The 15,619-nt window shown below is 40.1% G+C and overlaps 1 protein-coding gene across 1 annotated transcript in view; it reads left to right on the forward strand.

Moving 5' to 3' along the window:
• The first annotated feature begins 11,234 nt into the window (after window positions 1-11,234).
• Window positions 11,235-15,619, forward strand: part of HEATR1 (HEAT repeat containing 1) — a 51,194-nt gene continuing 46,809 nt past the window's right edge. Inside the window, exons 1-4 of the mRNA XM_068982396.1 lie at window positions 11,235-11,269; window positions 11,593-11,753; window positions 12,267-12,483; window positions 14,563-14,704. Coding sequence (XP_068838497.1) covers window positions 11,612-11,753; window positions 12,267-12,483; window positions 14,563-14,704 — 501 coding nt within the window. The 5' untranslated portion in view covers window positions 11,235-11,269; window positions 11,593-11,611. The remainder of the gene's footprint in view (window positions 11,270-11,592; window positions 11,754-12,266; window positions 12,484-14,562; window positions 14,705-15,619) is intronic.

Below are 15,619 nucleotides of genomic sequence, written 5' to 3' on the forward strand. Positions count from 1 at the left end.
GTTCATGAAACAAACACAGAAAATCTCTTTTCTCTGGATGCTTCATTCTGATAACTTTCTACTGCTATGCTTTCAAGTTCTTTTCCTCTGTGATACCGTGTGTGCTCAGCTGCTCAGTCGTGTCTGATCCTTTGCGACCCCATGGACTGTAGCCCGCCAGGCTCTTCTGTCCATGGGATTTCCCAGGCAAGAATACTGGAGTGGGTTGCCATTTCCTCCTCCAGGGGATCTTCCCGACCCAAGGATCGAACCCGCATCTCCTGCTCCTGCATTGGCAGATGAATCCTCTACTGCGGTGTCACCTAGGAAGCCCTCTGTGGTATTTACTTTGTCATTATTCCCATGTAGTGGATTTTTCATCTCACACATTGTAGTTTCTTTCTCACTGGGGAAATGACTGAGATGACAGCCTCATGATTGGGATAGAATTTCACTCCTGGGCATGTGTGAATACAGGGATTGTCCCCTCCGATTCTTTCACACTGTTCGTTCCTCAGCTTGAGGTAGTTCCCTCACCAGCAAGTGCCGACCATTACTCGAGGGAGCCCTCTGCAGGTCTCCAGAGCCTTCTCTCAGATTCTCCATGCTCTTCTACAAATTTCAGCTGCCTTGTCCTCCCTGGACTCTCAGGTCCGTTTCTTCGGCTCAGAGAGTCCGTCCTGCTCTGCCAGGAGACTCACCCAAGGTGGTAAACTGGGGCAACCATGAGGCTCACCTTGCTTATTTCATTTCTTTCTAGGATCATTGACAACTTACTTGCCTAATGTACAGTGTCTTAAAAAGCATTTCGTGTATTTGCCCACGTTTTGGTTGTTTCCAGTGGGAGTGTAAAAACGGTACCTGTTATTCCATTCTGTTCAGAACTGTAATTTCTTTAGGTATCTGGAGTCCCTTCTTGCATATGGATTGAAGTGATTATACATTTTTTTTTTGCTTCATTCAAAGTATTTACCCCAACACCAATTAGTGCAAATTTTCTTCCCTGATTGTTTTTGATACTTACATTGTACTATTTTAAATGCTTACTAAAATTGGGGTTTATTTCTTGATTATCTAGCTCTTTGGGTGGTGGTGGCGGCGGTGGCGGTGGCTGAGTCACTGAGTCCTGTGCAACTGTTTTGTGACCCCATGGACTATAGCCAGGCTCCTCTGTCCATGGGATTTCCCAGGCAAGAATACTGGAGTGGGTTGCCATACCCTCCTCCAAGGGATCTTCCCAACCCAGGGATCAAACCCGCGTCTCCTGCATCTCTTGTATCGCAGGCAGGTTCTTTACCACTGAGCCACCTGGGAAACTCAGCTGTTTGGGTACTGAGGACCTATTTGTCTAATTTTGCCCCAGAGCTATGCTCTTTTACTGGCAGCTGCTTTGTCATATGTTTTTAATATATGATAATGCTAATCTTTCCTATTATACTTTTCCATTAAGTGTTCCTCTGAGAATTTTTAAGATGTACTCTTTTATACTTATTCTTTTATATCAATTTAAGAAACATTTTGTCAAATTAAAAAAACCATTCTGGGATTTTTTTCTTAAGACTGAATTAAATATGTATATTAATTTGGAGATGGCACACAGACATTTTACATAATATTTGTCTTCCTATCCAGGAGCATAATATAGCTATCAATCTTCTCCATTCATTCAAACCTTTCACTTTAATTTTCTATTAAAATGATCACAAGATCGCAAGATCTTTTATAGTTGTATAGCCATCACAAGATGGCCTTTATAGTTTCTTCTCAAAGACCGTATACATTTTTCTCCAGGTACTTTTATGTGTGTGTTTTGCTATTGGAAATTGGTCTTTATTTTCTCAGTTTGTTTTCGTGAAATTACATGTATTCTAGACATCACATGTATGTTTGTATGTGTATATATACTTGCACTGATTTAATGTCCTATATTCTACACTATATCCAATTGTTTTCAGAACTGAATCCTTGACTTTTCTAGTATATAATCATATCACTAGGAAATATTTTTTTTGTCACTTTATTTACACTTAAATAACTCCAGAAAACTAGCCTGACTTACTTGGTCGTGAAGCTAGCTACAGCACAGTTACACGACAAGAATATTATTCTGGGTCCCAAATAGAATTGAAAATAAATTGAATCTTCATAGAAGTCTTTTTAAAATACCAAAGGAAGAATTCTAATGTAATACAAATCAATTTTTTTTTCTATTTACCTCTAATCTGTCTAATATCATGTCATACAGAGAACTGGTCTTCTCTTCAATTTATCCCCCAAACTGCTCTCTCTGCCCCAGGTTCTTCTTCAAATTCGACTCACATAGAGCCAAGTCCTTCCCCCCACCCCAACTCCCATCCAAAGATTTCTGATAACTATTTATTTCACTTTGCTGGCTTTCCTGGTTCTCTACTTCACCATTACTCTAAGAAACAAAAAATCTTTCCAGTGGCAAATATTCAATGGAATTTAATTTAGGATGGGGTGGGAGTGAGGGGACTCAGGCTACGCACACCTATCATTTAGGGTACTTGTTAAACAGATGATTGTGAATGCTTCTCATTAGCTAAGAAAATATAAACATTTAAAAGTCCCATCGCTTTCCAAATAACATTTAAAAACATTATTTTTATTTAAAAAATCTTAATTTATGTGGAAGATTTAATGAACCAATCACAATCAAACCTTAGGTTTGGAAACCGTAGCTCCTTTCAGGTACCTGGAGATACAGCTGAATGCACTCTCGGGGTCAGAAAAATGCTCTGGTGTCATCTGCTGGTTAATAAAGATATAGCAGCTATTTGCTGTAGTTTGATTTCCAATTTTTTTTTTTCTTTTCAACTTTCTACCAGTGCCTTTCAAAATAACCAGAAAAAAATAGTTGTAATTTTGGGTGGCAAGATCACAAGTGCTCAGCTTCATAATAATGTATATGACTTTGTGCAGGGCACAACATGAAGGAACAAATTCTTAACTTCTCAGTTCTCACTGAACCAGTCATCTATTTGTTGGCACTTGGCTAATATATAGATTTCACGTGTTGCATTTACAGTGTTAATTACGTACATCTTATTTTGTTTCTCATCAGTAGATACATTTTCAAGGAGACAGTATGCCATCAGTTGTAATAGTGAGAATAATCTTATTCTAAAGTATTCCTGTAACAATGCTACTCTTACTTACTTGCATTCTGATACACACTTCTTGAACAGGAAGGAGATAGAGCTAGAGCTTACACGCATTTACATTCATTCATTCATTTGTTCAGTTAATAAATATTTACTGTCAACCATATTGACTATGCCAAAGCCTTTGACTGTGTCGATCACAATAAACTGTGGGAAATTGTTCAAGACATGGGAATACCAGACCACCTGACCTGCCTCTTGAGAAACCTGTATGCAGGTCAGGAAAAAACAGTTAGAACTGGACATGGAACAACAGACTGGTTCCAAATAGGAAAAGGAGTACATCAAGGCTGTCTATTGTCACCCTGCTTATTTAACTAATATGCAGAGTACATCATGAGAAATGCTGGACTGGAAGAAACACAAGCTGGAATCAAGATTGCCAGGAGAAATCTCAATAACCTCAGATACGCAGATGACACCACCCTTATGGCAGAAAGTGAAGAAGAGCTAAAGAGCCTCTTGATGAAAGTGAAAGAGAAGCGTGAAAAAGTTGGCTTAAAGCACAACATTCAGAAAACTAAGATCATGGCATCTGGTCCCATCACTTCATGGCAAACAGATGGGGAAACAGTGTCAGACTTTATTTTTTTGGGCTCCAAAATCACTGCAGATGGTGACTGCAGCCATGAAATTAAAAAGACGCTTACTCCTTGGAAGGAAAGTTATGACCAACCTAGATAGCATATTCAAAAGCAGAGACATTATTTTGTCAACTAAGGTCTGTCTAGTCAAGTCAAGGCTATGGTTTTTCCAGTAGTCATGTATGGATGTGAGAGTTGGACTGTGAAGAAGGCTGAGCGCCGAAGAATTAATGCTTTTGAACTGTGGTGTTGGAGAAGACTCTTGAGAGTCCCTTGGACTGCAAGGAGATCCAACCAGTCCATCCTAAAGGAAATCAGTCCTGGGTATTCTTTGGAAGGACTGATGCTAGAGCTGAAACTCCAATACTTTGGCCACCTGATGCGAAGAGCTGACTCATTTGAAAAAACCCTGATGCTGGGAAAGATTGAGGGCAGGAGGAGAAGGGGACAACAGAGGATGAATGGTTGGATGGCATCATCGACTCAATGGACATGGGTTTGGGTGGACTCCGGGAGTTGGTGATGGACAGGGAGGCCTGGTGTGCTGCTGTTCATGGGGTTGCAAATAGCTGGACATGACTGAGCGACTGAACTGAACTGAACTGACATGCCAGGCACTTTACTTTGGAGCAGTGATTCAGCTACAACCTTGAGAAAGTCCTGTCTTCAACAGCATCCTTGTACCAGCCTAAGGTATCTACATCAGTTCAGTTCAGTTCAGTCACTCAGTCATGTCCGACTTTTTGCGACCCCATGAACTCCAGCACGCCAGTCTTCCCTGTCCATCACCAACTCCCAGAGCTTATTCAAACTCAAACTTACTCAGACTCAGTGATGCCATCCAACCATCTCCTCCTCTGTCGTCCCCTTCTCCTACCTTCAGTCTTTCCCAGCATCAGGGTCTTTTCCAATGAGTCAGTTCTTCTCATCAGGTGACCAAACTATTGGAGTTTCAGCTTCAGCATCAGTCCCTGCAATGAATATTCAAGACTGATTTCCTTTAGGATGGACTGGTTGGATCTCCTTGCAGTCCAAGGGACTCTCAAGAGTCTTCTCCAACACCACAGATCAAAAGCATCAATTCTTTAGCACCCAGCTTTCTTTATAGTTCAACTCTCACATCCATACACGACTACTGGAAAAACCATAGCTGTGACTAGACAGACCTTTGTCGACAAAGTAATGTCTCTGCTTTTCAATATGCTGTCTAGGTTGGTCACAGCTTTTCTTCCATGGAGCAAGCATCTTTTAAACAAGTGTCTTTTAATTTCATGGCTGCAGTCACCATCTGCAGTGATTTTGGAGCCCAGAAAAATAAAGTCTGTCACTGTTTCCATTGTTTCCCATGTATTTGCCATGAAGTGATGGGACCAGATGCCATGATCTTAGTTTCTTGAATGTCAAATTTTAAGCCAGGTTTTTAACTCTCCTCTTTCACTTTGATCAAGAGGCTCTTTAGTTCCTCTTTGCTTTCTGCCATAAAGGTGGTGTCATCTGCATATCTGAGGTTATTGATATTTCTTCTGGTGATCTTAATTCCAGCTTGTGCTTCATCCAGCCTGGGATTTCACATGATGTACTCTGCCTAGAAGTTAAATAAGCAGGGTGACAATATACAGTCTTGACATACCAGTCCTTTGTTCCATGTCCGCTTCTATCTGTTGCTTCTTGACCTGCATACAGATTTCTCAGGAGGTAGGTAAAGTGGTCTGGTGTTCCCATTTCTTGAAAAATTTTCCACAGTTTGTTGTGATCCACAGTCAAAGGCTTTGGTGTAGTCAATAAAGTAGAAGTAGCTGTTTTTCTGGAATTCTCTTGCTTTTTCTATGATCCAACATGTGTTGGCAATTTGATCTCTGGTTCCTCTACCTTTTCTAAATCCAAATTGAACATCTGGAGGTTCTCAGTTCACATACTGTTGAAGCCTGCCTTGGAGAATTTTGAGCATTACTTTGCTAGCATGTGAGATGAGTGCAATTGTGGAGTAGTTTGAACATTCATTGGCATTGCCTTTCTTTGGGATTGGAATGAAAACTGTCCTTTTCCAGTCCTGTGGCCAGTGCTGAGTTTTCCAAATTTGCTGGCATATTGAGTCCAGCACTTTCACAGCATCATCTTTTGGGATTTGAAATAATTCCGCTTGAATTCCATCACCTCCACTAGTTTTGTTTGCAGTGATGCTTCCTAAGGCCCACTTTGCACTCCAGGATGTCTGGCTCTAGGTGAGTGATCACACCATCATTGTTATCTGGGTCATTAAGGTCTTTTTTGTATAGTTCTGTGTGTTCTTGCCACCTCTTCTTAATATTTTCTGCTTCTGTTAGGTTATAATTGCAGAACAATTATACCAAAAAATTTTTAGCACTGTTAAGACCCACAACAGATTTCCCAACCTTGGGATCCAGCAAAGGACTGAGAATTCCCCAGGGAATTTGACTTTGGAGGCCAGTGGGATTTGATTACAGAACTTTTAGAGAACTGGGGAAACAGACTCTTGGAGGGCACAAACAAAACCTTGTGCACACCAGGAGCCAGGAGAAAAACAGTGTCCCCACAGGAGACTGAGCCAGATTTGCCTGTGAGTGTCCAGGTGTCTCTGGCAGAGGCATGGGCCGACAGTGGCCTGCTGCACAGTCAAGGTCACTGAATACAACAGTGTGTGCACAAGTCCTTTTGAAGGAGATCGCCATTACCTTCATTACCCCTACTACAGTCTGGCCTCAGGCCAAACAACAGGGAGGGAACACAGTTCCACACATCAACAGAAAATTCGGTTAAAAATTTACTGAACATGGCCCCTCCCTTCAGAACAAGACCCAGTTTCCCCTACAGTCAGTCTCTCCCATCAGGAAGCTTCCATAAGCCTCTTATCCTTCTCCATCAGAGAGGAGACAGAATGAAAATCACAGAAAACTAACCAAACTGATCACATGGACCACAGCCTTGTCCAACTCAATAAAACTATAAGCCATGCTGTGTGGGGCTACCCAAGATGGACGGGTCATTGTGGAGAGTTCTGACAAAACGTGGTCTCCTGGAGAAGGGAATGGCAAACCACATTAGTATTCTTACCTTGAGAACCCCATGAATGGTATGAAAAGGCAAAAAGATATGACACTGAAAGATGAACTCCCCAAGGTCTGCACATGAATATCACAAATACATGAGAAATTTGTTTTAAAATGTAGAGTCTGTCCTTCAGAAACTGCCATTTAGCACTGCTGTGGCACGGTCCATAACTCTGAATCAATCTCATCTTTGATTTATATACTTAAGCTTCAGGGAAACAGTTTCTCACCCTGTGTTCTCAAATAAAAGACAACCTTGTCTGAATGTTCTGAAGGTTTGTGGATTGTACTATTTCTGGACACTGCTTTAGGATGGGGGGAAGATTCAAATTCAGAAGTACTTAAGTAAGAGAAAAGACAAATTGGTGAACTTGTCACACTTTTCCTTTTAGACTGCATATACATATTAGATTTTTGCTTAGCAAAGTATAAAGTATTATTTCTAAGTAATTCCAAACATGCAGTTTCTTGTTTCCTTTTGCTTTCCAATTTACGGTTCTGGAGGTACAAATGAACTACTGTACTACATATTCTCAACGATTGGATGTGGTAACTAAAGATCCTTTAACAGCATTAAACAATTCATATGATCCTTAAATTTGAAAATAGGTTGATATAGATAAGGGCTTCCCTGGTGGCTCAGACATAAAGAATTTGCCTGTGGGAAACCCAGGTTCGATCCCTGGTTGGGGAAGATCCCTTGGAGAAGGGAATGGCTATCCATTCCAGTATTTTTGCCTTGTGAATCCCAAGAACAGAGGAGCCTGACAGGCTACAGTCCATGGGGTTGAAAAGAGTTGTACATGACTGAGTGACTAACACAGATATAAATATAGCGTGAATGAAAGGGAATACTGATTTTTCCTTTTTGTGGCAGAGGGGATGTGGTGGGATATTGATTCTTTACACTGGCAACTAGATAGACATGGAATGACAAACTTGTGAATAACTTTTATGAATATTTTATTATAATAAGGTAATATTATTTTCCAAAAATAAAAATTAGCTTTATTTAATTTTATTTAAAATGTTGACATTATAACCTGTGCTTTTTTGCCCTGTTGAGGATAATTCTTTTGAAAACATTGAGAATAAGTGAAAAATATAATGTATGGGGTATTTTTACATAATTTATATTTTTATAAAAATACGTTTAAATTTTGTACACTTTGAATGTAATTAAATTTTATTTTTTAATCTTTTCAATCATTTTGTCAATAGGACACAATTTGTGAAAGTCTGAATTAAACAACATAATTGATAATTATGCTGACATGAAGGCAAAATTCTATGGGTTAAATATATAGGAAATCTATTGACTCTCAGTCAATCAATATTGTATCCAGTGTGTGCATGTGTGCATGTTTAGTCACTCAGTTGTGTCCAGATCTTTGCAACTCCATGGACGGTAGCCCACCAGGCTCCTCTGTCCATGGGATTTCCCAGGCAAGAATACTGGAGTGGGTAGCCATTTTCCTCCTCCAGGGGATCTTCCCAACCCAGAGATTGATCCTGCCTTTCCTGTATTGCAGGCAGATTTTTTACCACTGGGCCACCAGGGAAGCCCGTATTGTATCCAGACAGGTATGACAATAATCAAACGCTGCCATCTTTTGTATTTTGCTGTCTTTCAGTCATATGAAAATATTTTTGTTTTGTCATTATGCGTGTCGGAGGTTACAGTGTGCTAGGTTGATTTATATCTCAAGTATCCTAGACTGACAGCTGCGTTTCCCTCTGCACCTTTGCCCCGGGACCAAAATCTTACGGATGGGCTCCATGCCAGTGTAAAGACAGTATTCTATGAGCGGATACAAGAAATAAATAGGTAAGCAAACAAATCAGATCATTCCAGGTAGTTGTAACTCTGTGAAGAAAATACAAGCTTGGTATACTTGGTAGGCAGAAAAGAGCCTTGCTGTGATTGGAGTGAACATCAAGATTGATCCTGTCTAGAGTATTTCTAGTTTATCAAGACTAGTCATTCAGGTCTTGGCTTAAATGTTCCCTCCTCAGAGGGTCCTTCTCCAAAATACCCAAATTAATGATGCCTTCCCTCTTTTACCCCTATCCTATGGCTTTTTATTATTGCCAGCAGAGCTTTTATTACATTACCTAATGTTTTTCTGATTTATCTATTTGCCTTTTACCTGTCACTTCCTGGTGGGATATAAATTCCAGAAGAGCAGAGAACTTAACTTGACTTGTCCGCACTGTATGCCTAACTTGGTATAAAGTACATGTGGAATGAAAGTATCTGTGCTCTGGAGTAAAGAAGAATGCGGTGAGGGAGGGCTTTTAAAAGTCCTTTAAAAAAGAGCTCATTTATTCAAGTCACTCTTACAAACTTGTTTTTTGGGGGTTAGAGTCCTTGCCATGAATAGTGATTGAAATAAGCAGCAGAATCGATCACTCTGCCATGTGACATCTCCCATCAAATGAATGAATGAATGGTTAATATACCATGTCTGAAAACAATGCTTACCCTTGCATCAAGAAATACGTATCACTATGGCTAAAGTTTTGGATTTAATGAGTATAAAATGACAAATGCAAAATGCATTTAATGGCAAAATGCATTAAAAGGGTTATTAAGAGGAACTGCAGAGCAACAGATATTCTATGACCAATATTTTAAATTCAAGTAACAACAGAAAAGAAGTTTGCTCTGGTCCTCAGCTGAATAATCAAACCAGGGGATAAGTTTATAATCACAAAAACTGAGGAGGTAGTAATCAGAAAACAATCCGGAATATATCCAAACAATTGTTTTAAAATGGAGAAAAATACACAATTCAAGGTCACAGCATGCTTTTTTAAAACAGATAGAATATTTACGAATCTCTGACTTGTTCTTTTTACTTTCTAGTTTACTTAAAATTTTTTTTTCTTTTCATTTACCGCTAAAGTAAAATTCAGCACAGTACCATATATCATTGGAACTAATATAAACATGACTGAACCAAACATTTGTGGCATTTTTCTGTTTATTTGCACGTTGATGAGGCTTGTAAAAAAACGAGGATTTTTTTAAGCAAAAAAATCAATATGTCTTAAGCATAAAAATAGGTCTGATTTTCATTTCTCACTATTTTCATTTCTCTCAAAACTGATCATTTTCGTAAAGAACAACAACAAAAATTCCTTTGAGAGAGCTGTTTTTAAGGATGACAGAGACATTCTTGGAACTTAAAAAAACCACATCATTCTCTGCAATGCAGTTAACACCCCATGCAAAAGATCATTAGCTATCTCTGGAAGTAACTGAGAAGTTGTTTTGGTTGTTGTAGACGCCGTTAAAGCAAAAATGAAAGGTCGTGTTCACAAAAAAGAGAGATCTGCATGGAGTAGAGAAGGGAGCCTCTGAAACTATAACTCTGTTTCCAACAATCTTCAAGAAAAAAGACTGACACCCTGGTATCAAAGAGAGCTCCACGTCCTAAGAGAAAGGAATGCATCTAAAATATACAGGTAGGATATCCGATCTCAATCCCGCATCCTGCGCAGCTTCTTGGAGGGGCCAGTTCACTCCATTTGGGCACATGCCCTTGCTTTGGGAACAGACTGTGGCATACTCATATGGGACACTCTTCAGCAGCACCAATCTATAGTGATACTAAGATGCCTAGTGGTTACCTGGGACCAGGAGTGGGGCGGGCAACACAGCAAGGGCCCAGAGGGAACTTTTGGGGGCGACGGAAACTTTCCATGTCTTGAATGGACAGATAGTGATACCCACTTATTCATTTGTTAAAACTCATCGAATTGCTAAACGGAAGTGTGCGATGTAGTTTGTAGATTGTATTTCACCAGGGTTAGTGAAAAACAAAACAGCAAAACACACAGGGCGTGTACTCCGGAAATACAGTGGCTGGCCCCAAGCTTCAGGATAGTGGTAGCCAACATTTATTTGCAGAGCGGCTCGCGCTGCGATCAGTAGGTCATCTGATGAAATTCTCAGCCTGTTTTCATTTTATAGAGGAGATACCGAACTCCGAGAGACGAGAATTCAGTGCAACTCAAAGACCCTAGAGTGGGTATATTAACCCAGGCTGCGACTGCATGGTTCAGTTTTAACCACCGCGCCCTGCTGCCGGTACGTAGTAAAAATCTGGATACGTACGTTGAATGAAAGATTCCTGCTACGGAACGTCAAAGCTCACAAAAGGCCCAGTCAGAAACTGAAACGCAGTACCGAGCCAAGTACAGACCACAAGCCTCCAGCAGATCAGGACCGCGCGGCGGAGGGGCGGGGCTTCGCCGCCTGGGGGCGGAGTCATCGTTTCGCTTTCCGGCAAGCTTGTACCTCTTCTCTTGCCGTAGTGCCTGAAACCGGAAGTTTGCGCGAGGCGTGCTCTACATTTCCGGTCGAGAGCTGGACTTCTTGGTACCCATGTGGGAGCTGCTGTGAAGATTCATTGGCTTCTGAGTCCTGTCCAGAGTCGAGCTCTGGGTGAGCAGGGGCTGTGAGTCGGGGCGGTATGCAGGGGAGGGTAAGATGTCCCCGAATTTTCGAGTCTCCGCGGAGTTGGAGCTGAAAAACGCTTGGCGCGGCCCTCGGGGATGTCATTAGCTATTATCGCTGTTGCTTTGGGGTTTCCACGTTTGGCGTCTGGGGGTTCCTGGACAGCAGGTGATGCGTCCGCAGCCGCGCTGAGTGCGGAGGAAAGTTGCTTGTACGCGAGACATTTGCTGTTTGCCGTCACGCCGTCACACCGTCTTACAATTTTGTAGAAGGTTCTCACGGTGAGTCTGTTTCTTAACCTGTGTTTTTAGAAGTCTGCCAACGTGAGAGATGACGTCCTTAGCCCAGCAGCTCCAACGACTCGCCCTCCCTCAGAGTGACGCCAGTCTCTTATCTAGAGATGAAGTTGCCTCTTTGTTGTTTGACCCCAAGGAAGCGGCCACCATCGATAGAGAAACCGCCTTTGCCATTGGTGAGCTGCCTTTTAACTTAGAAAAAGCCCTGGGAAGCATGTGTGACCCGGATGTTGCTGTGTTTTCTGACCCGCTCTCTTAGCGGTTTGTAACCTGCTAACTCGACTTATGTTGTTACGGAAAAAGAGAATGGCAAATAACTACACTCTAGATGCATAAAATGTGTATAGGTAACGGTATCTGAATTTCACACCAAGGTTGGGGGGAGTCATCTAAGGTGTAGAAAGGAAGAGGCTGGAAGCAGTGGTTGGGGGGTCAGGGAGGGGTCTTCCAAGGACTGGCCTAGTTATGGTACTGAAATTGTATTGGAAAAAAAGAAAAAAGGCCCCCTGCCTGGTGGTACTTTTTCTTCTCCTTGGTGAGATGAAATTTATTTTCTATGTTGGATAGAAATCTATGTTTGGGACTGTATTATTCTAAAAGAATAGAGAGAGTGTTAGAGAAAAACTGTAAAAGAAGCGCGAGATGAGTTTACTTGCTAAGAATTGTTAAATAAACTGGAGTTTTCCTAGGATGCACTGGCCTGGAAGAGCTGCTTGGAATTGATCCTTCCTTTGAGCAATTCGAAGCACCGTTGTTCAGCCAGCTAGCAAAAACCTTGGAGCGCAGCGTTCAGACCAAAGCAGTGAACAAACAGCTGGATGAAAACATTTCATTGTTTCTTATTCACTTGTCTCCTTACTTCCTGCTGAAGCCGGCACAGAAGTGTCTGGAGTGGTTGATCCACAGGTAGCGAATGAAATTACAGAAATAATTATGGGATGATAACATTGATGTTTGAGAACATTTATTAATCTAAATATTGAGATAAATATGGTTTGTATTGGGTGAGATAAGTGTGTCCTTCTGTATTGAACTCATTTTTATTGATAGTGAAAAGTAAAACTACTTTTTAGAAGATCTTGAGTAAATAGTCTAACCTCATTAGTTCTAAGGGGCTTATGTCACTTCACTATTACAAATTGCTACTGCATATTTGGGGCAATGAGTGTTATTGAACTTCTTGCCAAAATAACAAAAATGGTGGTTTGGGAAGAGAATAATATTATTCTTGAAAATACCATAACTTAAGAAAAGCAGTAATAGCTAATGTTTATGGAACACTTTACACCAGGCCTGATGGTAAGCACGGAGTATGCCTTACCTCGGTGCTTACAACACTCCTGTGGGGGAGGTGCTTCTTTTATCCCCATTATACAATTGAGAAAACAGGTATAGAAAGTTAAGCTGGCAGAGTCACATGACTAGTAAGCGGTGATATAAATTTGTTTCCAAGGCCTGATCTTTCGTCTCCTTTTGAAATTGTCTTAAGTTTACTCAGTTTATTTTCTCATTTATTTACATCACATTGGTATCACATCATAGTTAACACATTGTTTTTTCGTATGGATGTTTTAAAAGTAGAAAGGCTTCCACTTCATTAACTGAAGGAATGAGGGTAAGGGAAGCCAGTGGGTCATTGAGAAAACAATTAACCTGGGTCTTCTGATGATCACATCATTAGATTCTTCAGACCAAAAAAAGAGTCAAATTTGTACTATTTGTCTCTGTCTTCTAGCATTTAATTTTCCCCAGATAAATCATTATTGTAAGGAGTATTTTTTGCCTTTGGTTTTTCCATTTATTTATTCATGTAACTTATTTATTTAGCAAACATTAAATTCAATACAAGGATGAATATGCTGCCTTTTCTTACCATTGTGAAATAAATGCCACAGTAAGGGTGTATACAAGGTTTTGGGAGTGTATGGTGATGCCTGAAGTAGTTGAAGAAAGCTTCATGGAAGAAATGATGTCTCGGCTAGTACTAAAGCCCTAATATAGAACTAACGAAAGGCAAGAGGTATGGTGCTATAAGAGAGAAGGGATAGGAGGGCTTAGACAGACAGAGGGATCACTTGGCTGGGAGAATTAAGAAAAACATCTTGAGAAAGAAGCCTGGAAAGGATTTAGATCTTAAAGGCTGCTGCTGCTGCTGCTGCTAAGTTGCTTCAGTCATGTCCGACTCTGTGCGACCCCATAGATGGCAGCCCACTAGGCTCCTCTGTCCCTGGGAATCTCCAGGCAAGAACACTGAAGTGGGTTGCCATTTCCTTCTCCAATGCATGAAAGAGAAAAGTGAAAGTGAAGTTGCTCAGTCGTGCCTGACTCTTAGCGACCCCATGGACTGCAGCCTACCAGCCTCCTCCATATCCATGGGATTTTCCAGGCAAGAGTACTGGAGTAGGTTGCCATTTAATGAATCTGACAGAATTAATAAATCTCTTATGTTAATTAGGTGGCTTGACCAATACCAAGTTTTATAAAATTCATGGACAAATTAAATATGCTTGTAATTACATAATTTTTGTATTCAAAGAAGGAAGGTAATATGATTTTCTTTGTAATTAGTCTTCTGGCTTTCAGATCATGATATTAATAGTTAGGTAAACTGAGGAAACAGCTGTGGAAGGTGAGCTTTGGAGAACAGAGAGGAATTGAGTGTTGCCTAGTTGACCCAGTTTGGTTTTCTGTTGGTTTGACTGCAGTGATTCTAAAATCATGTGTAATAAATGGGTTTTTTTTGTAAGTTGAGAAAAAGTGAATGGATGTCAATTTTGATATTGAATATTTAAAAATACCACTGCATAAGAATTGGCCAACCCTATTGAATACTTTAATGCCTGTGCTTTAAGTGTGCTATACCTTGCTTCTAGTTTTATTGTTGTTTTAAGTGGGTTTAAGTCACTTGAACCATTTGGGCACATAAGGAAATATATGCTTATAAGTTTTGTATCCGTTTGAATTGTTTGCTTCTTTTTTCTCCAGGTTCCATATCCATCTTTATAATCAAGATAGCCTCATTGCTTGTGTATTGCCATACCATGAGACAAGAATATTTGTGCGGGTTATACAGCTTCTAAAAATTAATAATTCAAAGCACAAATGGTTCTGGTTATTACCAATTAAGGTATGATTGTTGAATGACATGTATCTGTAGTAATTGCAAGCCTTCATAAAAGGTATTATTTGGAAAAAATAAATCCATTGGTGTTCCTGAGAGTACACCAAGTATTACCTTCATCAGTTTTATTTCCTAGCTTCCATTTGAAACTATTATGAATAATAGCTGGCTTTTATTTGGTATGTGATAGTAGAATAGGCAGTTTGTATTTTATTATCTTTGATTCTCACAAAAAAACTTTTTATGGATGAATACAGGCTCAGAGAATTAAGTTACTCACCAAAGTTCCAGCAGCTCTAAAGTGGCAGAGTCGAGATTTGAATCTAGATCTGATTCTAAAGCTTGTCTTTCCATTATACTGTGCTGTCTGGCATTTAGAATTTTGGAACTGAAAAGCTTAAAAAAGTCAGGTGAAGAAAAGCATAAAATACTTAGAAAAAGAAAAAAAAAAGACTTGAAGGACTTCAGGAAATTATTATTGTGAAGAAGATGCTAAGAATTAATTTACAGATAAGTAATAGGATGATTGCCTTACAGGAAGGCTCTGATTGAGATAAGATAGCATGATTTTGTAGGAAAACAACTGACTTGCCATTACCACCTTGTTTGTAACTATAGTAAAGAAAGTAGATTTATGTTGTTAGTAAGAATTTTGTTAAATGTTGAGTGGTGATTTGGGCCAGCAGGCAGCAAATGGGATGAAAGTAGGCCAACAGGCTGTGACCTCGGAACGAGTAACTTTCTGGCTGATGACAGGTGGTCCATGATCAGAATTAGTAAAGAGAAAGGAATAGGAATTTTAATTAGAAGAAGAAAAGAATTTGGATGTAAAGCACTTAAACTAAAGAATATTCAGGAAGAGAAGGCCAACCTGTAGTAAAGCCTATCAAACTTTTACTCATTCTGCTAGTAACATTATTT

This window comes from Capricornis sumatraensis, chromosome 10, assembly GCF_032405125.1.
Source record: "Capricornis sumatraensis isolate serow.1 chromosome 10, serow.2, whole genome shotgun sequence".
Classification (NCBI taxonomy): Eukaryota; Metazoa; Chordata; class Mammalia; order Artiodactyla; family Bovidae; genus Capricornis; species Capricornis sumatraensis.